The sequence below is a fragment of the Camelus dromedarius genome, chromosome 33 (genome assembly GCF_036321535.1).
Source record: "Camelus dromedarius isolate mCamDro1 chromosome 33, mCamDro1.pat, whole genome shotgun sequence".
NCBI classification, from domain to species: domain Eukaryota; kingdom Metazoa; phylum Chordata; class Mammalia; order Artiodactyla; family Camelidae; genus Camelus; species Camelus dromedarius.
The window spans coordinates 17747608-17769100 of NC_087468.1; the positions used below are offsets into that span (position 1 = coordinate 17747608).

The following is a 21493-nucleotide window of genomic DNA, read 5'->3' on the forward strand; positions in this document are numbered from 1 at the left end:
GCAAATCCCAAGTAATTAGCAAAACATTGGGGAGGGAGGGAATCATCGTTCTCCATCTACCTGGCCTGTCATGGTCTAAAGAGGGCCTCTAAGCTGTGACAGGAGGGACCTGCGTCCTGGAAGCCCAGGTAGATGCCAGCACCTTTTTAACCCTACGTGATATCTGGGAGGCTAGAAGTACAGACGGATTCACTAAAAGAGAAAAGAGAAAAAGAAAAAGAGAAGAAAAAGGAAGGAAGGAAGGGAGAAAGAAAGGAAAGAAAGAAAGGAGCTGGCAGGTGTGGCGAATGGCAAGAAAGAGGTCACAGATGAGAGACCCCTGATGCTGTACGAAGGCAGAGGTCACAACCTCCCATGTAGGACTGCCTGGCACACAAGGGCGGGAGGAAGAGAAACGGGGTTGGGGGTGGGGAGGGGAGACAGGCAGGCAGAGAGAGACAGAGAGAGCCATGGGGAGAGAAAAGAGGAGGTGAATTTGAGAGACAGCAGGCAAGCCAGAAGGAAAGAGACAAGGGGAAAAGCTCGAAATGAAGAGAAAGAAAGGAAGGAGATCCAGGCAATTATTCCGAAATTTGCACGAGTGTAAGAATCAACCTGGGGAATCCGCCTCAAAATGCAGGTTCCCAGGCCCGCTCCTCGCTCTGTTATATCAGAAGCTGGCGGAGGGGTTGGGTGGTAGCCCCGGAATCTAACGGAACTCAGCCCCCGAAGCCCCACGAAGCCGACACTGATGTGCAGGTAGACGTGGGGCCACGCTAAGGCGAAGACAGGGAAGATGCGACCGGCGGGCGGCAGCGGGGCTGCTGCCTGCGCGGAGCCTGGACGCGGCACCCACTTCTCAAGCAGGTGGCTCGTCTTCAAGAACCAGGGTATCCTTATTATTAGGTTGTTTTTTGGTTGCTGTTGTTGGTTTTGTTTTGTTTTGGCAGAGGTGCTGGGGATCGAACCTCATGCATGTTAAGCATGCGCTCTACCATTTGAGCTATACCCTCCCCCAAGGGTCGTCCTCCTGATAGAAGTGGCCCCAGCTTCGCCCGCTCCCACATCGCACGCCCTGCGGCGGCGTTTGCAGTGGCGGATGGATGGGCACCACGGAGGGAAGCCCTTGGGCGTGCCGTCTGCCCGCTGCGGGGGGCGGGGGGAGGTGCAGGGAACCAGGACGGCGAGGGGCCCAGGGTGGTTTTGGACTTCGGCCCCCAGTGGGCAGGGGGTGGTCAGAGTCCCGCCTGCTTGCTGAGAAGCAAGCCCAGAAACCCGACGAGGCGGCAGGCGGCTGGCCTGACACGCATCTCCGGTCGCCATGGTAACGCGCGCAGCGCCGGGATGCGGCGGAGGAAGCGCGGCTGCGCGGGGGCCCGCCTGGCGCGCTGGGCCCGGGGGCCCGGGTCGGCGTGCGGCCTGCCGCCCGGGACTCAGCCGACGCGGGCCCGGACTGTGTGTTACTATGACAGTGGTAAGTAGGTTCCCGGGCTCTGAGCGAGTGGCTACGTGCCGTGCGGGCTGCGGCAGGCACAATCGCCCTCCAGTCCCAGAACACACGTGCCCATTCATGGGTCTGCTTTCACATCGCAGAAAACCAGGGGCTTCCCGAAGCCCCTGGAATACTTGGTTTTAGCCTCTGGGCATTTTCCTGCTCCTCCAGCGAGTAATAATTTTTTAAAAGCCTGGTAGTAGGAAGAAGAGAATGAAGCATGCTTAGCAGGTGTTAATTTGCTCTCTAGAGAGAAAAAAGAAAGAAAGAAAAGAGTTCAGTGTTCTGATACAGTGGTTCTGTGAAATGCTACACATACCAGGAATGTCTCAAGCATCATCTTCAAAAAAAGACACAGAAGCCACATAGAAAATCATGATTTGTTCTGCTGTTGCTCCCTAACCAAGAGGAATGCCCACATTCTCTGGAGCCTGCTACAGCTTTCCAAAAAGGAGAATATAAAATGTAGAGCACCTTCAGAAGGGCTACAGGTTTTCCTAGAGTACAGACTTCCTCCCATGTTAGAGCCAGCCTCGCAAAGCATGTTAGCAGAAGTAAGCTATCGATTAAATACAGGCATAATAAACACTAAACATAAATTAATATTTCCCACCACTGGTGATTTAGCATTTTATTATCCATCAGAGCCTACCAGTGCATGTAGACACACATTTATAAACAACAAGCCTCACCACAGTGAAGATCTGGAATATGTAGACTTCTATATATTAAAAAAGACAGATTTTTAAAAGTCTGCTATCATATGCTTTAAAAAGAGATGTAGTCGAAAAAAGATGAAGTCCGTACTTTATCCTTGCTTGTAGTCTATTTGCATAAATTGTATGAATCATTATATGTCACAAATTATTTTAAAATATGTTGTTTAATAAAGAAACATACTCAAAAGACACCACTCGGTTCTAACACCCTTCTTTCACTTTCTCTCTCTATGCACGTCCCCCAGCATCTCTACTTTATCCAGTTAATACTCTGCTGGGAATACTTCTGCTCCCACCAGTCAGACGTGGTCCAGGACCTCCTCACCTCCAGCCGTGCCTGGAGAACCATCGTAATTTGTTTTCTCTAGTGCCATTGCCCGCACTCCCCCACCATGTGGAATCACCAAACCCTGGATTCAAGCCCTGCTCCCTTGTTGTTCCAGGAGTCCTTTTTATTCTGTTCTAACCTTGGTAAATAGTTCACTTGGTGGGTTTCTTAAATTGTTTCTTTTATTCATTTTCATACGTGAGTATGTTAAAAACAAAAAAACCTACTATGCCAAATGTATCTTTATACCTGCCACAGAGGCTAGCACATAAAAAATCATAATTAAATATTTGAATGAGTGGATGAATATTGATGGTGGCACATGCTGGTGGACTCAGAGGAATTCCAACCATTATCCCCCCTCTCTGCCCCCTCAGAGACATCACCTCCCTAATGAAATGAAATGTGGAGCCATGTTTTGGATCCTGATTCAAACTAATCTACTTTAAAAAAAAAAAAAAGAGAGAGAGAGAGAAGAAAAGAAAAGAAAGGAATTTGAGGAATAATTGGAGATATCCAAATATGGACTGTGTATTTTAGTAATATTAGGGAATTATCTTCCATTTGCTAAGGTGTGATAATGGTATTATGGTTATTTAAAAAAATTCCTTTTTTTGAGGCAGCTACTAAAAAATGTTCAGGAGTAAACATTTGTGAGATGTGTGATTGACTTTAAAATACTCAAAAATGATCTTGCAGAAGTGACAAGACATTAATAACTGTTAAGCCTAATGTTAATAATTCAGTCTGAGTTTAATCAAGTAATTGTTTAGTAGCCTCTCTGCACACCACACTCGATAAGGAATAAAATAATAATAACAAATGAAAGTAAGTCTGGACCATACCTCCACATGGCAGTTACCTGGGGGTGACCTCAAATATTCTGTCTGTTCCTTAACCACTCAGTGAGGCAAACAGCTGTTTCACAATTTATAGAAGGAAACCCGTAGTTCGGTCCTAGAGGTAGGTACCAGGGCTGCTGGAGTCAAAGGAGAAAAACAGCTGGTAAACTTCAGCACACTGATGCTTTCTTCCAATATACATCCCCCACTTTGCTGGGAAATGGCCCGTTGGGCAAAGAAGGGAATGACAATGCTAAATGCCAGAAAAATGACAATGATAATGACAACAGATGGTCAGAGGGGCTGCGAGGAGTGGGAATCCGGGAGGAAAGTTTGAATTGCCCCACATTCCCTTTGGCTGAGTCTACCCTGGAGAAAAGGATGGCTGTAGAAAAATCCAGTTTGGCTTTTCCACAGCCATTGACTGGTATCCAGCCCTCACAGACGTTAGTTGCCCCATACCTGGATCTAGGGCATGTACGAACATCTCTTATCACCAGGACCAGGTGTAGAATGCAACTTTAAAATGAACTGTATATGGATCAGCAAGTTTATTTTTTAAAAGTCGTTTTATAAAGCAAGAATATTAATCCCATTTTATAAATGGAGAAACAGGTCCTGATCGTTAATATATACACGTGTCTTTGAGTTGTTTAAAATTATTAAATGGATGAAAAGTAATTACCAAGATTGACACAGTAGCTAAATCTCAGAATCAAAGCAAAATGATTCCCTGACATTCTGATTATTCCTTTATAACATGCATTTCCTCCCTTGTCTGTTCCTGAAACAGCTGGGGCGGGGGTGGGGTGGGGGGAACCTTGCCTCCTTTCTTACCAGCAGGCTACAGGAAGACACTCCCTGCTACAAAAGGGACTCAGTTCATGAGTTGTTACTGTCTTCATCCAGAACATCAAGAAATCTGGAAGGCTTCTGAATATGTTTCATTTTAACCCTCCTGACACCAACTGCAGTCAGGTGGGTGGTAAATGCCATCTAGTTTATAAATCAAGAAGGCTTATGACAGCCGGGATGATGTTCTAGGTGGCAGTGGAATCAGAGTGGAGAGAATTCTGGAACTGGAGACCCAGATACAGCCTTGCTAAATCCACATCACCAAAGTCACACAGTATTGCTTTTCTTTTTCAGCCCTCAGGGATTCTGGAAGAGCAAAAAAACCATCAAAGTAAACAGTCCTTTGCTTTCCACCTTGGTTGAATAATACCCTGAGCGGTACACTTGGATCTCAAAAAGACCTCTGAAGCCTTTGCAGTGTTCATAATGACTCTAGGAGAGATGTGCTGTTCACCATATTACGTAATGAAACAAACTTTGGGTTCAAAGAGATGTGGCAAGTTTGGCCATATGCCAGATTCATTTTTTCGAACAACTGTTTAGCTGTTTGAAACAAAAACAACAAGAAACTGGTTGGTATCCGCCCACCCTTGTTAGGCAATTATATTGAAAGGAAGTTGTTGAATTCCATGAAAAACATTCCAAATTCCAAACGTCCTTCAAACACCAATTATACTGAAGCCAAGTAGATGAAATTAAATTCTTTCCGAGAATTGCCTATCTTTAAAATTTCAGACAGCATTATAGCAGAGGGGTAAGCCATTCAAAGAAAGGAGGGATTAATACGGACTTCTGGAAGTGTGACTCCCCACTAATGAAGGAGCTCTCCAAAGGATGAAGTACTTTCCAAAATCGTTTACGTGTCCTGGTACTTAGCACCGGTAATGGAACAGAGTACGTACCCACCAGGTGGCTGTTGAATGGATGCGTGGCTACAGGGATTTGTGGCTGGATAAGTGAGTAGTCTGGAGGGCGGAAGCCCTTGCAAAGGAGGTGGGGTTCAACAGGGGTGAGGATAAGAGGGACAATGTAGAGGTTATAAAATACGGAAGAGAGCCTTATATACTCAAAGGATGTTGGAAAAAACACCCGACCTGAAGCAGAAGACGCTTACGAGGAAGCAGCACATGATGAATTTAGACACTGCGTCGCAGCCTCACACAGCGGAGCGTCACCTAGTCTCATGACTTCACCGGATTATGTTTAGACTGGTGGTGTAAGCGCGCGGAGCGTTTAAGGAACTTGTTGAGGAATCCAGACTCCCACAGACAAAATGGGATTTCTGAATGTGTGTGGTTGTCGCTATTCCGTTCTGTTCTTTCTCTGCGCAAACAGCAACAGATGGTCGGAGGGGCCGTGAGGGGTGGGAATCCAGGAGGAAAGTTTAAATGGTCCCATCCTCTCTTTGGCTGGATCTACTCCCCTGGGGAAAGGGGTGGTTGTAGAGGAATCCAGTTTGGCTTTTCCACAGCCAAATGGCTGACTGGCATCCAGCCCTCCCATAGATCTTAGCTGCCCCATACCTGGACCTAGGGCACGTGGAAGCAGCTCTCATCACCAGGACCAGCTGTGTTCAGGTGGGTGGCTTAGATTTTCGATGCCTTGATTTCCATGAATATATTGGGAAAGTGATAGGATCTCATAGAAATTTAAGAATAAATGGAATTAATATATTGGAATGTGTGTGTGTATATATATATACCCCACAACTTCTTTATCCAGTCGTCTGTTGATGGACATTTAGGCTGTCTCCATGTCTTGGCTACTGTAAATAGTGCTGCTATGAATATTGGGGTGCATCTGTCTTTTTGAATTAGAGTTTCCTCCAGACATGTATGCCCAGGAGTGGGATTGCTGGATCATATGGTAACTCTATTTTTAGTTTTTTAAGGAAGCTCCATACTGTTTTCCATAGTGGCTGCACCCAAAGTTACTCAGTCTTGTTCACAGATGAGAACACGCCTGCACAGATGAAGTGCTCAGCAGGCACTTCGTAACCCCTGACTGGCGGGCTGATTGATCGACAAGAACAGGACCGTGAAGCATATACGTTTAAAATTGTGTCAGTTATGCTTCAGAGAAGAAGTTATCCTCTTCTGAAAAAAGACAACCCAAACCCCAATCAGGAATGACAGCAGTGGGTTTTGAGGCAAAATTTCTTCCTCTCTCTTTTCCCTCCCGTTCAGCCTTGCGGTGAGAGGCCAAGCAGAGGAGCGTCTTGGACGTTGTAACCAGGTTCCTTCACTTAAAAGAAAGTCAACAACTGAGAAAAGCTCAGTCCCTTTAGAGCCCCTGTTTGTCCTCGGCTGGTGAATGGCACTGTGGAAAGCTCAGCCTTGGCTTCTCCCTTCCCTTCTCACTTCTGGGGTCGAAATGAAGGGAATCCGGCAAATTGCCGTGCACATAATTTCCTACAAATTTAGACCAGCGGCGTGTACATACTTGATGCCAAATAAGCTCTGTCAGTCTTATTACTTGTATAAAGGCCTAAAAGTACCGAGGGGACTGGGACACGTTCTGGAGATATTTACCTTGTGGTCTGAAGATCGGAGCATCAATCTTTCCACCTTCAGAAAAGCAAGGTCCAGTTCAGCAACCGTTCAGGGATGCCAACGGTCAGTTTAAGTCAGTACGTGCAAAGCTATTTCTGCTTTAAAAATTGCCCCCACACCTGAATGGGGCTTCCTCGTTAAATACCATGTTCTCTAATATTTATGTACTGTTATTTTCATTTGCAATGTCTATTTTCATAGGCAAAGGACAACTGAGCGGAAAAATGTTATACCCTCTCTCTGTCGTGCTGTTCATGCTGTGAAGCAACCTGTTTTACTGTTGAAACCTGTGTTTGTTCTGTTTCAATTGTGCAGAGGAAACAGTTCTGGCACCTTTAAAAAAAATCAAAGATCTATCGCTCAACAGGAGAACAGAGCAACTGCGAAGAGGGAATTATGAAGAACAGAGAAAAGACTCAGTGCTTCTGAAGCCTTCTAGGGCTTATGAATCACCTGGGGATCTTGTCAAAATGTAGATTCTGGTTCAAGTGTATCTTAGGTAGAGACGGAGAGTTTGCACATGTAACGAGCTCCAGGTGATGCCTGTGCTGCTGGCCCTTGGGGTTTATAGAGGGTGTTGTTTGGGTCACGTGGGTGGAAACATAAAAATCACTTTAGAGCACTTAGCACTTACAGTCATAGTCACATTTTATTTAACCTGCAAAAATCACAAATTCTTCCCCTCGCACGTGGAGAGGGAGCCTCTTCTCCACTCCCCGAGTCAGGATGAGCACGGGGACAAGCTTTGGTCAACAGGTAAGAGCAGTTTGGCAGGAGCTGAGACCTGAAAGGTGCTTGTGCACTGAGACACGTCTGGCCTGCTGCTCTGAGAACCCCGCAGTTACCACACGGCTGCACCCGGGCCACCTGCTGGAGGGGGAGGGCGGGAGCTGGGACACGGAAGAGAAGCCAGGTGCCCCAACCTGTAGTCAGCTGGCCCCCGCCAACAGCCCGCTGGCCCACACAGACAATCTCCTGACCCAATACACAGGACCTGGCACTAAACAAAATGATGTTGTTTTAACCACCAAGGTTTTTGTTTGTTTTGTTTTCATGCAGCCTCTAAAATCTGAACTGATACTTCAGAAGGAGCAGTAAGCGTTTAAGTCAGAGGTGCATGAAGCCATCTGTGCTTATAATTCCTTTCCGTTCTTGTCTTCTCTCTAGGCGGTAGAATTTTAGCCTTATATAATAGACATGATACGTGTGAATTTATTAGTATACACTGTATGAAAATAACATATAAATAACATTAAACAAAACGTGTCTAATCATGTAAATGATATACATAGTTATTGTAATAGGATTTGAACTTTTTCTATTATTCTAATCAAATATATTTTTAGCCTTGATTTCGCTATGTTGAATACTGCTTCGAATTTAAGTCACTTGCCCAGGTCACGCAGCTGGTAAATGGCGGGACACTTTTCAGCTCACCACAGAGTCAGACATGTTCAACAGCTCCTCGCAGTACATTACTCAGTGTCTCAGATTCTTCTGCAAAAATGCAGATGCAGCATTACATTCGGAAGGACATGCTCTCCAGGGGTCACCTTGTTTCAGGTTCAAGAGGGTAACGCAAGGCCCACTTACAAAGGGATGACCTTACACTTGACAGGAGAGGCCAGTGGCAAACGCTCTTGGGGGTGGATACACGCAACAGCAGGCAGTCGTGGCCCCAGAGGCCTCAGACCGACAGCGCCTCGCTGGGCTTCTCCTTTGCGAGTTTCCCCACTGCTGGGCAGCCTCTCCCACTCTTGGTGGTCCTTGACCATCTGGGCTTCTCTCAAATCCTATCAATCGCAACCATATTGTTTCTTTTTCACGGCCACGTGAAGTACCTATTACTCACAGTCTCACGGCCGTGACTACATGGTCATGGCTGCCCACCAGGGACGGGGCCAGGGGTCCTCACTCTGTGGCTGCTGTTGAGGGGATCTTCACCTCTTCTGCTCCCTCCTGTTCTTCCAAGTTGGGAGGCATCATTTGAAAAGGAGCTTTTCCAAACTGGTATTCCACAAGCTGGAAAAGGTCTGCATGCTCGCTTCCTTACCAATAGAGTAGGATTCTTAAAAAATCAGCGAACGTCTGGAAGCCTTTAATAGAACCGTGCACTCTGCAGATAGCCAGGCCACATACTGCCAGTCCACTAGCCGCTTCCCACGTCCACGTTACTAAACCAGACCACGGAGACTTCTGATCGTGCATCAGCTCGATTCTAACCTGTCTCTCTGAGGATTTGCATCCACTGCCACCACCCTAATGACCAAACACAAGGGAGTCTCTGATCTCCAAGTCCAGGTGTGACCTCCGTCCACATCTTTTACTGGTTCCTCTCAGTTCTGTTAGATTTTTCTCTCACATCTTCTTCTTCTTTACCTCCCATCTACCCCAAATCAGTCCATTCACCTGAAATCATCTTCAGTTATTTCTTGGGGAAAAGTACCATCGGAAAGATCGTCAACCCCGTTATAGAACTACTATCGCACTCGCCCTGGCCTGTCCGTCTCCAGTGCTAACACAGACAGTTGCACGCAGTGTCTCCCTTGGGTGGGTGTGGGGCCCCCAGCTGCGCTCCGTGCTTTCAGCAGCCTCTTCCCTGCCCTTCATGTTCAAGACCATCATCAGAATTTTATCCCTCCTACCCACATTTATCAAAATCCAGGTTGAAAGTCTTCCCACCCTGGCTCTGAGCAAACACTCCAGTCTCATCTCTCCTCATTCCTCTCTCTCTTTCTTGCCTGTGCTCTGGACACCCTAAGCATCTCAAAAACCCTTGTAATATTTTTTTCACAGATTTTGCCTACAGATTGGAGTGGCCTCCCTCCATCTATCTGGTCAAACCCTCCTCCTTGCCTCCTAGCTCCTCGGACTGTCCTTGCTCAATTAGCCAGAGAAATCTCTCCATCCGCAGTCCCTGTTTATTTCTCTGCCATAGAATGACTCACACTGCTTTGTTACCCACCTGCACCCCAGATCTAAGAATACTCAAGGCAGGGCCCACATTTTATCTAACTCAACCTCATCAGCGGAACCTCCATTTGGCTTTAACAAAAAAAAAAAAAAAAAAAAAAAGAGAGAGAGAGAGAAAGAGAGAGAGAAAAGAAGAACCACAGAGATTCAAGCTAAATAACTCAAAGGCATTCTCAAGGTGCCAGTGAGAGATTCAGAAGTGGTTCCAGAGAACAGGAGATGATTTGGACAAAGACACAACGCATCCCACTTGGCAGGTTCCTTGCCTGCAGAAGGCTCGCTGCCTGTGGACAGCGGGGGGATCTCCTACACAAAACAGATCCGTGAAAGGAAGCCACATATAAATGGCATTAATCCGTGTGACTTCAGCTCCAAAGGGTTGGATCTCCTTGGTTTAATAATCCGTGCCTCTATGTCAACGTAATATAAGGACCTTTTATACGCAGCTTACATTCCCCAGGCTGTGGATTAGGCAAGAATTCAAACCAGTTAATAAAGTCAATTCAGCGAGAATCTCTGCTGTGCCAGACTGCACCGAGGGGACAGGGGACATGCTTGTCAGTGCTATGTGGCAATGCCAGCGCTCTTTATCTGTAGTCTCTCCTATCTGATCATCTCCCACACCTTTAGAGGTAGATATTAGAGGGTCCTAAGAGCAGGAAGAGAGCAAGTCTGTCCTTAGGGAGTTTCATTTTACCTGCAAGGACAAAGTTAGCCACACCCGGAAAATTCTATAGAACAAGATAATTAAATGTCAGGAGGTATCAGAGGCAGAACTTCCTCCAGAATTAAACTGGTTCCACTATTTGTGGCCAGGATGAGGAGGTGAGTCTGGCTGATACCAAGCAGGACAGCGGTAGTTATCCAGCTGGCCCCATAAATTCCTAGGGCCTGACAGCAACAGGTCCCCGCACCAGCATCCTGCGACTGTGTCTGAAACCCAGACCTCAGAATCACTTCTTGGTGTGCTGAGAGCCAAGTGAGAGTCGGCGGTGCCTGCGGACTACAGTCTGAGGAATGCTTCCAAAGCTGTCCTGGCACATTGGTTTGGTGTTAACAGATGTCCCAAATAAGGGGGTGAAACTGTGAAAGAACAAGATTTCTCGTGATTGAGATAAATAGTACTGCGAACTGCAGAGAACACAGCGGAATGCAGCGCATTTCACAAGTATATTTAAACATTCTTCCCTCCACGTGCATTTTTACGGAGCCCTGCATCCAACTATTTCTGGACAGTAACACCTCTGTGAAAATAACTTGGCTGGCCCGCCCCTTGACAAGATACGGAGGTGAAGCACTCCTGAGCTCCCAGAAGGAACACTGAAGACCCCAAAGCCCAGCCCTCCGTCTGCCTCTCCAGGGAGGGGTGAGGAAGAAGGAATGGGAAGAAAGGATGGTTCCAAGGCATGAGGGACAGATTCAGGCAGGGATCTCAGTCGGTGCCCCAGCCAGATGAAGGCGAGGGGACCAGGAGATGCTTCCGTGCTTCTGTTTGTGGTGTGGTGGAGTTTCTCAAGAAGAAGAAAGTACCAAACAAGGTATCAAGGGTGACACCTGTACAGTCCTTCATGAGGACAGTTTGGCCTTATGCATTGACAGACAGGGCTTTTAAAAGTCCCAGACGCAGTTGCCCACATGCACAAGGGTGCCCGTCTCGGGCTGCTCAGGCGGCTGCAATAAACCACCGTAGCCAGCGCGGCTTAAGCAGCAAACATTTATTTCTCACAGTCCTGGAGGCTTGGAAGCCTCGAATCAAGGCGCCTGCACATTCAGTGTCTGGTGAGAGCGCCCACGTCTCAGTCCACAGACATCCGCCTTCTCACCGCGTCCCCACAGGGCAGGAGGGGCCGGAGAACTCTCTGGGGTCTCTTTTTGTGGCTGAGAATCCCATTCACGAGGGCTCCGCTCTCACGGCCTCACCCTGGGAGGCCCCGCCTCCAGGTGCCATCCCCTCGGGGCTAGTTTTCAATCAGTGAACTCTGGGGGACATAAGCATCGTCTACAGTGGTGTATGCATGAGGGTGTTCATCCCAGTCATTTTATAATGGCTAAAAATCAGAAAAAAAAAAAACCTAACTGGTAAAAAAGAGGAGGTAGATCAGATAAATAGAATGGTTTGTAGCCACTGAAGATGATCCTATCCATTTCTATTCTGGATATCGGAAAATGTTGACAATAAAAAAAGTTACAAAGTAATATGCACAATATATTTTCAGAAAATATAAATATATGTGAGATACAAATTCTAAGAGAATATGTACTCCAGACTTAATAGTTTATCTCCGAGTGGTTGAATTTTAGGTGACAAATTTCATTTTAAATTAAAATTTTTTTTTCTTTTTCTGTAATATAAGGGTAAACCTTCAACACTCATGAGAAATGCACACAGAGTGGCTGTGTTAAGAAACATGAGGTATAATATAGAGCCAGGAGATGCCTAAAGCCAGCACGCACAAGGGCTCTGTGTTTGACTCCCGCACTGATGGCAAGTCCACACTTCATTAAGAGCCCCACTAAGTGCGAGGTACTGGGACAGACGCAGGCTTTGCATTCTGTGTGTCTGAGATCTAATAGGACAGAGAACAAGATTCAGAAGAAGGGAGCTTTTTGTCCAAGTTCTTGGGCAATCCTGGCCCAACGTTTCTGGCCCTCCAATGCCTCAGTTTTAAAACTCGGAAATGAACGACACCTGGCTTACTTTTTCAGGCTAGGATTTCTGAGGGCTCCAATAGACTGCTTCTCAAAAAGATTTTTCAATGTATCACTTACATTAATTAAATATCATGTATTCTAAACAATATATAAATAAGCCCCTCGGCCTCTGCTCCTCTCTCCTACCTGAAGTTGCAGGAGGAAAGCATGGAGTCACTGCATTTCTTTACTCTCATTACTTGACATCATACATTAAACATAGTAGGCGCTGCCTCAGTGCCATCCATGTTATTGTTCTGTTCTAAGAGGAGGATACAGTTTGATTAAGAAAAATGACCTTTTATAAATTAATTTCTTTCTTTTTAAATTGAAGTATTGTCAACTTACAATGTTGCGTTAATTTCTGGTGTATAGCATAGTGATACATTTACACACACACACACACACACACACACACATTCGTTTTCATATTCTTTTTCATCATGAGCCAAGGCATTGAATATGGTTCCCTGTGCTATACAGCAGGACCTCATTGTTTATCTGTTTTATATACAGTAATTATATCTGCAAACCCAAATTTCTTTTTTTAAAGGGTTCCTGCTAAGTAGCTCTCCCAAGAGAAGCCTCACTGCCCTCATCCTTTGGCCCCTTGTGCGTCCACAGAGGCACTCTGTAAGATGCCAGCTGTATGCTGTGTGCCCACAGAAACAACAGCGTTAATTCTCTTCTTTTGAAATTGTCTCCCACTGTCCTCCCCTACCTCTAAATGTTTCCTTTTAAAGAAAAGCCATGGCTCATTGCTGCTGAAAATTAAAGGCAACCACATAAAGATCAAGGTCCAGGCTGAGAGAACATTAAAATCACCACTTGAATTTCTCTTTCCTTGAGCGCTGCCAAAGACTGCTGATGGAAGGCCAGCCCCCAGAATGCGTGTGCATTTCAGAGGGTTTTCACTTTGCACCTCTTGGTTCACAAACCATTTTGACGAAGGTGAACAAACTGGAGGTGGCCTTCAGTTGAGATGAAATGGGAAGAGGTATAACACATTAAAAAAACACACACACAACCCTGTATGGGACCGCCCCCTCCTTCAACCTCATTACAACACAAAGTATGAAGGAAAAGCAGCAGGGCTAGTCATGCGAAGGGTAATGTGTAAGGTTCAGGGGAGGAGGAATGGGGTACCTCCCCCTCCTCCAAGTCATACTTCTGGCTTCTCCAGCTGCACCAAGCTTCCTCTTCTACCTCCTCTTTGGTGCCAGATTGTGTTTTGGCAATCAGACTCATACTTCATGTACCCAGAGTTCCTTCCCGTTTGCTGAATCCACATTTTCAAGATTCCTATCCTTTCTTCCCCCAGTTCCCAATCACATGCTAGCTGATGGCTTATGGTGTTTTTGTTTTTTTTGATGCCCAACTACTATATGGTGGTTCAGCAAGACAGGCTCTGTCTCATTCCCTATACAAACACGGAAATGTCAACGGTGTTTTCCACGTGTGCAACCTGGTAAATCAGATGTTCTCACAAGACAGGTCAAGAGATACGAAAGATCAAACATGAGGAAAGAGAGAAATTTAGGTGATCTCTTTCCTTTTTTTTTTTTTTTTTTTCATTTTTCAGTGTGTTGGACCCTAAGAGGCATGAGATTAAAACTAGTGAAAAACAGCCGTGTTAACTTGCTGTGGTGACTCAAAAGTTGTCGTTTCTTGACTCAACTTTGCTGAAACCCTTGATTCATGTTGTTCTGCTTTAACCTAATTTGCATTGATTTAATCAGGGATGGTATGCTTTAAATACATAATAAATTGGGATTCTGCAACTTAGATGACTTAGAATAGCTAAATTTCAATAAAGCTCATTTCAATCTGTTAATGTATACGGTTCTGCCAAGGGGTTTAAAACCGTAGAAAAGATTCAAACTTGCCACATTAGAAGTGGGAAAGGTTTAAAGATACCATCCAGATGAGATGATCTGCAGGATAATAATGTGAAAAGCAATATATATATATACATATATATATTTTTAATTACATCCTAGACACATCTTCTACGTTTTGAGTAGCATACTTAGATGAAAACTCACATATAAATGCAGTGAATTTAATTTTATTCTCTCTCCTTCTTGCCAACACTCAACTCTTTTCTGCCTCTCTGTACCAGCCCTACAAATCAAGTGACATCCAAAGTGGGTCCTCTTCTTGCCCATTTGGCAGGCTCCAACACCACTTTGCCAAGCTGCCTGCATTAGGAGAATTTTCTTCCCCGCATCCATGGGGATTGGGTGGCTTGTCCAGATAACACTTGCTGAATGGTTGGCCAGTGTTCACCCCCGCCTGCCCCAGCTCCCCAACCCTTTAGCGTTTATGGCTCAATCAGCCAGCCCGCTGTCAGGAGTAAATGTCTTGGCAAAAGGTGAAAACACTTGATGGCGAAACCGTTTGTCTGTTACAGTGCTCTGCAGCACCTTGGAGGTGCCAGGACAAAGCCTGCAGGTGCCCCGGCCAGAGTGAGGAAGGAGGCAAGAGTGACAAGAGAGGCAAACATCAGGAATGGGAAAGGAAGGGGGGCAGGGCATATAGCTCAAGGGGTAGAGCGCATACCATGCGCGAGGTCCTGGGTTCAATCCCCAGTATCTCCATCAAAAAAGCAATTAAACAGATAAACCTAATTACTGCCCCACAAATGGGAAAGGAAGACCACCACTTCGGTGTGGGATAGGAAAAAACCTATCTGTCCCAGGAACAAGCTAAGACCTTGGATAATCACCCAATGTCTCTGTGCCTCAGCTCCACCACATGCAAAATTAATGGGGATGGTCTTCTAATGTCTCTTTTAGCCCCTAAGACGGCATGTGACGTCTAGGGCATTTCAGATTATTGTTTTCCAATTAAATGCTGCATCTCAGAGATGAACAACCAGGGCGGAGCTCAGATGAATACAGAACGGAATGATTCATGCCCCTGTTCCTATGGCTTTTCCTGAAAAGTGCCACCAGACTTTGGTGACTTTGATTCCACTGGTTGGTGTCTTCAGCTTGGATGTAATTACTTGTCCAAAGCCCAGCCAGCCTGGAAGCTTTGGCAATCCACCTCATTCGTGTCAGCATGAGTGCAACCCACAGATAATGCCCACTTACTATCAGCTCCTAAGAGTCAGAAATGATGGGAATCCAAAGAGAGGAGCGGAGATTCACATTTGATTCTCCCTGTCACCTCCTTGGGTATCTTTGTCAACAAGGTGGACTTGTCCACACTCACTTCCAGGAGGTTTCTCTGTCATCTTTTTTGTTTGTTTGTTTTTAAAGCAGATGTCCAACAGGTCCCTGACAATAGCAATGCAGACCCTCTCCAGACCAGCTGGAACAAGACAGAGCTCATTGCAAGATGCTTAAGGAGCCCATGGGTAGATGGTTGTTCACGGAAATAATCAAAGACTCGTCTTCATACTCAGAAGACACAATTTAGGGACAGTCTCAAAGCTGAAATAGGGGCATGTGTGTGGAAGGGGGTAGAATCCACTAGGGTTTAAGCCACCCGTTCTGTGCTCATTCTCTCGCACACCCTCCTGGAGTGCAGTGCACTGCGGGGCTCTGTGATCACCATGAGCAGCACCTCAGGGGCAGCCCTCCCAGTGTCAGGCAGCAGGATCGCAGCAGGATCTTTCTTTAATCCACCGGGGACCCCACAGACATCTATGGCGAAGCCCCGGCGGGATCGCGGGCAAGAAAAGACTCCTTGTGCCCAGACATACGTTTCTGCCACCCTGGGTCTCGTCCCGCCGGAACCGGGATGGCTTCCCAAATCCGCTGAGTTTGGAAAGCCTCCCCCATCCACCACCTAAAAGGGCCGGCTGCCTGCAGAACTCCGGTGCCCGAAAGGAAAAGAAAAGAAAAAAAAAAAATCTGAGCCACTAAGCCCCCACAGTCGTTGCCTTCCTCTCCTCTCAAGTTGCTTTTCTAAAGCAAAGGACCAAATGTTGATTTTCTCTACAGATTCCTACGTATCTCACACGTAGACAGCTTTCAAGGGGGAGGGGGCAACGTCCCCCAAAGGGAAGGGGGGCGGAACAGAATATTTCAGTCTCCCACTTGGAAATGTCTTGTCGTGCTGATGCTCCCCTCCCCCCGCCACCTCCATCTCCTTTATTTTTTTCTGAAATAAGGACCAAAAAGCTGCAAGTGTTTGCCATTTCATCAGAGCACATACATTACTTCGGTGGCTCGGTAAAATGCTGGTTTTATGCCCACCCCCTTTTCAGTCTGCCCGTGTCGGAGGTGCTCCGGGACGACGCACAATCGTGAGCAGCTTACGACACTCAGTGAGCAGTAGGTGCCGGTGCAGGCTCGCGCCGCACACCGCCTGGCGGAGGGAAGGAGCCCGGGCGCCGCGCCCCGCGCCCCGCGCCGCCGCCGCCGCCGCCCGCGCCGCCCCGCCGCCCGCGCGGCACGAGCGAGCCCGCGCCCCGCAGCCGCCCCGGGCGCGCGTGGCCGGCGGTCCCCGCGGAGCAAAAGGTGGCGCCGGCCAGCGGTCCTTTCCAATGACGGACATTATTAGCCGGGCTGTCAAATCCTGGGGAGCCGCGAGCCCCGAGTTCGGTTTTTTTCTTTTTCTCTCCCTCCCCACAACGTCACAGTCCGAACTGCAGAGGGAAAGGACAGAGCGGCAGGAAGGCGAAGCCCGGCTCCCGCACGTAGTTGGGAAACTTGCGGGTCCTAGAAGTCGCCTCCCCGCCTCGCCGGCCGCCCTTGCAGCCCCGAGCCGAGCAGCAAAGTGAGACATTGTGCGCCTGCCAGATCCGCCGGCCGCGGTCCGGGACTGCCTCGGAAACACAGAGGGGTCTTCTCTCGCCCTGCATATAATTAGTCTGCACACAAAGGGAGCAGCTGAATGGAGGTTGTCACTCTCTGGAAAAGGGTGGGTAAGACACTTTTTAATTAAATTCTTTCCCGAAGATTTTTTTTTCCTCCCTTTTCTTTGCTGCAGTATCTAACATGGACCAAATCACCATCTCTTTGATCTTTCCGTGGCTGTGAACTTTCTATGCTGCTCAGCTTTCTGCATGCTTAGAGGTGAACGTGTGGCTTTGGGGAGGGGGGGGTCCTTCCTTCTTGCAATGTATTTATTTGATTTTTGCCCTTTTCTCCCCCTCCCCCGCTTCCCCTCCCTCGGAATAAAATATGATGTAGATTTCTGACCGAGCGCTTCCAATGGACATTCTCCAGCCTCTCTGGAAAGATTCTCGCTAATGGATTTCCTGCTGCTCGGTCTCTGTCTACACTGGCTGCTGAGGACGCCCTCGGGGGTGGTCTTGTGTTTGCTGGGGGCCTGCTTTCAGATGCTGCCCGCCGCCCCCAGCGGGTGCCCGCAGCTGTGCCGGTGCGAGGGGCGGCTGCTGTACTGCGAGGCGCTCAACCTCACCGAGGCGCCGCACAACCTGTCGGGCCTGCTGGGCCTGTCCCTGCGCCACAACCGCCTCCCGGAGCTGCGCGCCGGCCAGTTCACGGGGTTAATGCAGCTCACGTGGCTCTATCTGGACCACAACCACATCTGCTCGGTGCAGGGGGACGCCTTTCAGAAACTGCGCCGGGTTAAGGAACTCACCCTGAGTTCCAACCAGATCACCCAGCTGGCCAACACCACCTTCCGGCCCATGCCCAACCTGCGCAGCGTGGACCTCTCCTACAACAAGCTGCAGGCGCTGGCGCCCGACCTCTTCCACGGGCTGCGGAAGCTCACCGCGCTGCACATGCGGGCCAACGCCATCCAGTTCGTGCCCGTGCGCATCTTCCAGGACTGCCGCAGCCTCAAGTTTCTCGACATCGGATACAATCAGCTCAAGAGCCTGGCGCGCAACTCCTTCGCCGGCTTGTTCAAGCTCACCGAGCTGCACCTGGAGCACAACGACTTGGTGAAGGTGAACTTCGCGCACTTCCCGCGCCTCGTCTCCCTGCACTCGCTCTGCCTGCGGCGGAACAAGGTGGCCATCGTGGTCAGCTCGCTGGACTGGGTGTGGAACCTGGAGAAAATGGACCTGTCGGGCAACGAGATCGAGTACATGGAGCCCCACGTGTTCGAGACCGTGCCGCACCTGCAGTCCCTGCAGCTGGACTCCAACCGCCTCACCTACATCGAGCCCCGCATCCTCAACTCCTGGAAGTCGCTGGCGAGCATCACCCTGGCCGGGAACCTGTGGGACTGTGGGCGCAACGTGTGCGCCCTGGCCTCGTGGCTCAGCAACTTCCAGGGGCGCTACGATGGCAACTTGCAGTGCGCCAGCCCCGAGTACGCGCAGGGCGAGGACGTCCTGGACGCCGTGTACGCCTTCCACCTGTGCGAGGAGGGGGCCGAGCCCACCAGCGGCCACCTGTTCTCGGCCGTCACCAACCGCAGCGACCTGGGGCCCCCCGCCAGCCCGGCCGCCACGCTCGCCGACGGCAAGGAGGGGCAGCCGGACGGCTCGCCCGAGCCGGCTACCGTGGCCCTCCCCGGCGGCGAGCACGCCGAGAACGCTGTGCAGATCCACAAGGTGGTCACCGGCACCATGGCCCTCATCTTCTCCTTCCTCATCGTGGTCCTGGTGCTCTACGTCTCCTGGAAGTGTTTCCCAGCCAGCCTCAGGCAGCTCAGACAGTGCTTTGTCACGCAGCGCAGGAAGCAGAAGCAGAAACAGACCATGCATCAGATGGCTGCCATGTCTGCCCAGGAATACTACGTTGATTACAAACCGAACCACATTGAGGGCGCCCTGGTCATCATCAACGAATACGGCTCGTGCACCTGCCACCAGCAGCCCGCCAGGGAATGCGAGGTGTGACTGCCCCAGCGGCTCTCAACCCGTGCGCTACCAAATACGCCTGGGCAGCCGGGGCGGCCGGCGAGCGCCCAGCTGGGGTCCCCTGTCTGTGCTCTGCTGTGCTCCTTGACTGAAACTCTAAGGGGATCTCTCCCAGAGACTTGCCATTTTAGCTTTATTGTGTCTTAAAAACAAACAAAAAAAGAGATCAAACACAACAAAACCCCACCCCACAACCTTCAGGACAGTCTGTCTTAAATTTCATATGAGAACTCCTTCCTCCCTTTGAAGATCTGCCCATATTCAGGAATCTGAGTGTTAAAAAAAAAAAAAGGTACCACTCATTGATTTTTTTTTTTTGTAAACTAAAAATGTTTAAAATAAAATAGCATTTACAGTTTTTACAGACTGGTGGAACCTAAATGAACTGTGACCTATGTTGAAAGGGAAGCAACAGTTAAATTTTTCTTCCCTGTGTGTGTGTGTCTGTGTCTGTGTGTCTGTGTGTGTGTGTGTGTGTGTCTGTGTGTGTAGGGGGATGTACTGGCCAGAGGGAAAATCCAGAAATGCAGGAGCGAAGTAGCCAGGCTGATTTTGAAACATTAAGAAGGGCAAACGCAGCTTATCAGGGGGATGTATCCCACCTGGAAGGACTGAAAAAAGCGAGACCCTTTATATTATTTTTAGAGGGGGTTGCAGTGCAATCCAGCCACTTTGAAGCAAGTGAAAGGTGGGCTGAGGATTGACCATCACAGCTCAGCCTTTAAGGCAGAGATCACTGCAAATGCTTTTTAAAAGGCAGTGCCAGACTGGTTTTCCCATGAACAAGAGACTTTTTTTTGCACTTAATACAAGGATCTTTCAAATCAATTGAGAATCTCACCCCCAGACGCCACCGGTTTATTATTCTCGGATGTCTCTGATTCACCAAACTTTGTAGCCCTGGTGCCCTTTTCCAGCCTGTCCCAAGCGAACGACCCTCAGCTCCTGCTCCCTGTGGTCTGGCGGAGGGAACGGAAGCAGAATCCGAATGCTTGGTGAGGAAAGCTGTGCCTTCTGGAGCGCGCTGCTAGACTGCAGCAGGCTTCGGCTCTCAGCAGCGACAGCGCGCTCCTGGTTACTGAGGGGCGCAGTGGGGGAGCCCCGCCCCGGGAAGACCCCCTCGCTGGGTGCTGCTTGCGGCAGTGGGCTTCAGGGCAGACGCCATCCAGAAGTAATGGGGGGGGCGGGGGGGGGAATCAGCTCTGGATCCTGTGTTCGGAGTATTGGTGAGACAGGAATAATTTGTTAACCCGGGACAGACTGCCCGCATATCACCCTAACCCTTTTGTGTCATGCTTGCTTTCCCTGTGTGTTTTTTTTTTTTTTTTCTGTATGGGAGTCAGTGGCTGCCCCTTCCCAGCCTTCATAGGTTTCCAGGTCTATGGAGACGTAGGCTGTTTCTTGAATTAAGCAGTAATAGCAGCTGGTGGGTGTGGGGAAGGGAAAGGGGGAGGAGTATGTGGGGGAGGGGAGGGGTCTTTCCCTAGGTCACAACTTAAGCCAGTGCGTGATGGAAACGCACCGCCACGGATGACAGCCGGTGAACTCGTGTTGTCCGTGGCCGGAAGCCTTTCTCAGGCTCAGGTGCCCATCCCTTAGGAGGGTCCTACAGACTGGAATTTTCTTTTTCCTTTTTCTGTTGTAAGAGGGAAGTCCAAACAGCGGGGGAGGGGCGGGGGCAAAAAAAGCGACCACCACCCTCTCCCCATATGCAAATACCTCCGGCCTCTTATCTAAAGAGGCCCACTCAGCTGTTTGAAATGGCATCACCAGGAGGCTTACTTAAGCTGAGGACTGGGAGCAGACTTCTCTCCCACCTATGGAGAAGCCAACGTGCCTAAGAATATTGCTTGCAAGAGGCTCCTGCAAGAGAAAGGTTTTGCAAATGCCTCTAAGACGTTGAGCCTTGGGGGGGAGTTTCTTTCACACACACACACACACAAACTCGTTCTTCCTGGCCAGGAAACTTCACCCTATCTTGTTTATAATTAGGCAGGACATTAGAACACGCACCATGCACGCAACACCCACTGAGACTCATAATGTTCTAGAAGAGAGATGCGCTGACAACTCTGAGGAGGGCGTTTTGGATTTAGTCTCAGAATGATCATTCGGGGAGGCCACTGTAAACAGCATATCATTGGGAGGCCAGGGGTTGCAGGAGCACCTGTAATTAAACCCCACTAAAAAGACCTCCTCTAGAAGAACTTTTCTGGGGAGAAAAATCCCCAAATTGTGCAGTTGAAGGATTCAAATCAATCCTTGG

The 21493-nt window shown here is 48.6% G+C and overlaps 2 protein-coding genes across 8 annotated transcripts in view; one reads left to right on the forward strand and one right to left on the reverse strand.

The window, feature by feature from the left end:
* The window catches only part of CTNNA2 (catenin alpha 2), a 944650-nt gene that overhangs the window by 300149 nt on the left and 623008 nt on the right, over window positions 1–21493 (reverse strand). The window lies entirely within an intron of this gene.
* LRRTM1 (leucine rich repeat transmembrane neuronal 1) lies at window positions 16659–19589 on the forward strand. Of its 3 annotated transcripts, none has more exons than XM_010995657.3 (2): window positions 16659–17306; window positions 17579–19589. In XM_010995657.3, exon 2 carries the CDS (start codon window positions 17638–17640, stop codon window positions 19204–19206), a length of 1569 nt encoding a protein of 522 aa, XP_010993959.1. In that variant the 5' UTR covers window positions 16659–17306; window positions 17579–17637; the 3' UTR covers window positions 19207–19589. The 3 variants fall into 3 exon arrangements, with proteins under 3 accessions (XP_010993959.1, XP_064338042.1, XP_031296827.1); XM_064481972.1 differs by having other exon boundaries at window positions 16888–17310; XM_031440967.2 differs by lacking the exon at window positions 16659–17306 and adding an exon at window positions 17372–17461.

What these genes read in the sequence shown, in the direction of transcription:
- LRRTM1 (XM_010995657.3), top strand. Translation starts at nt 17,638, where the DNA reads ATGGATTTCCTGCTGCTCGGTCTCTGTCTACACTGGCTGCTGAGGACG.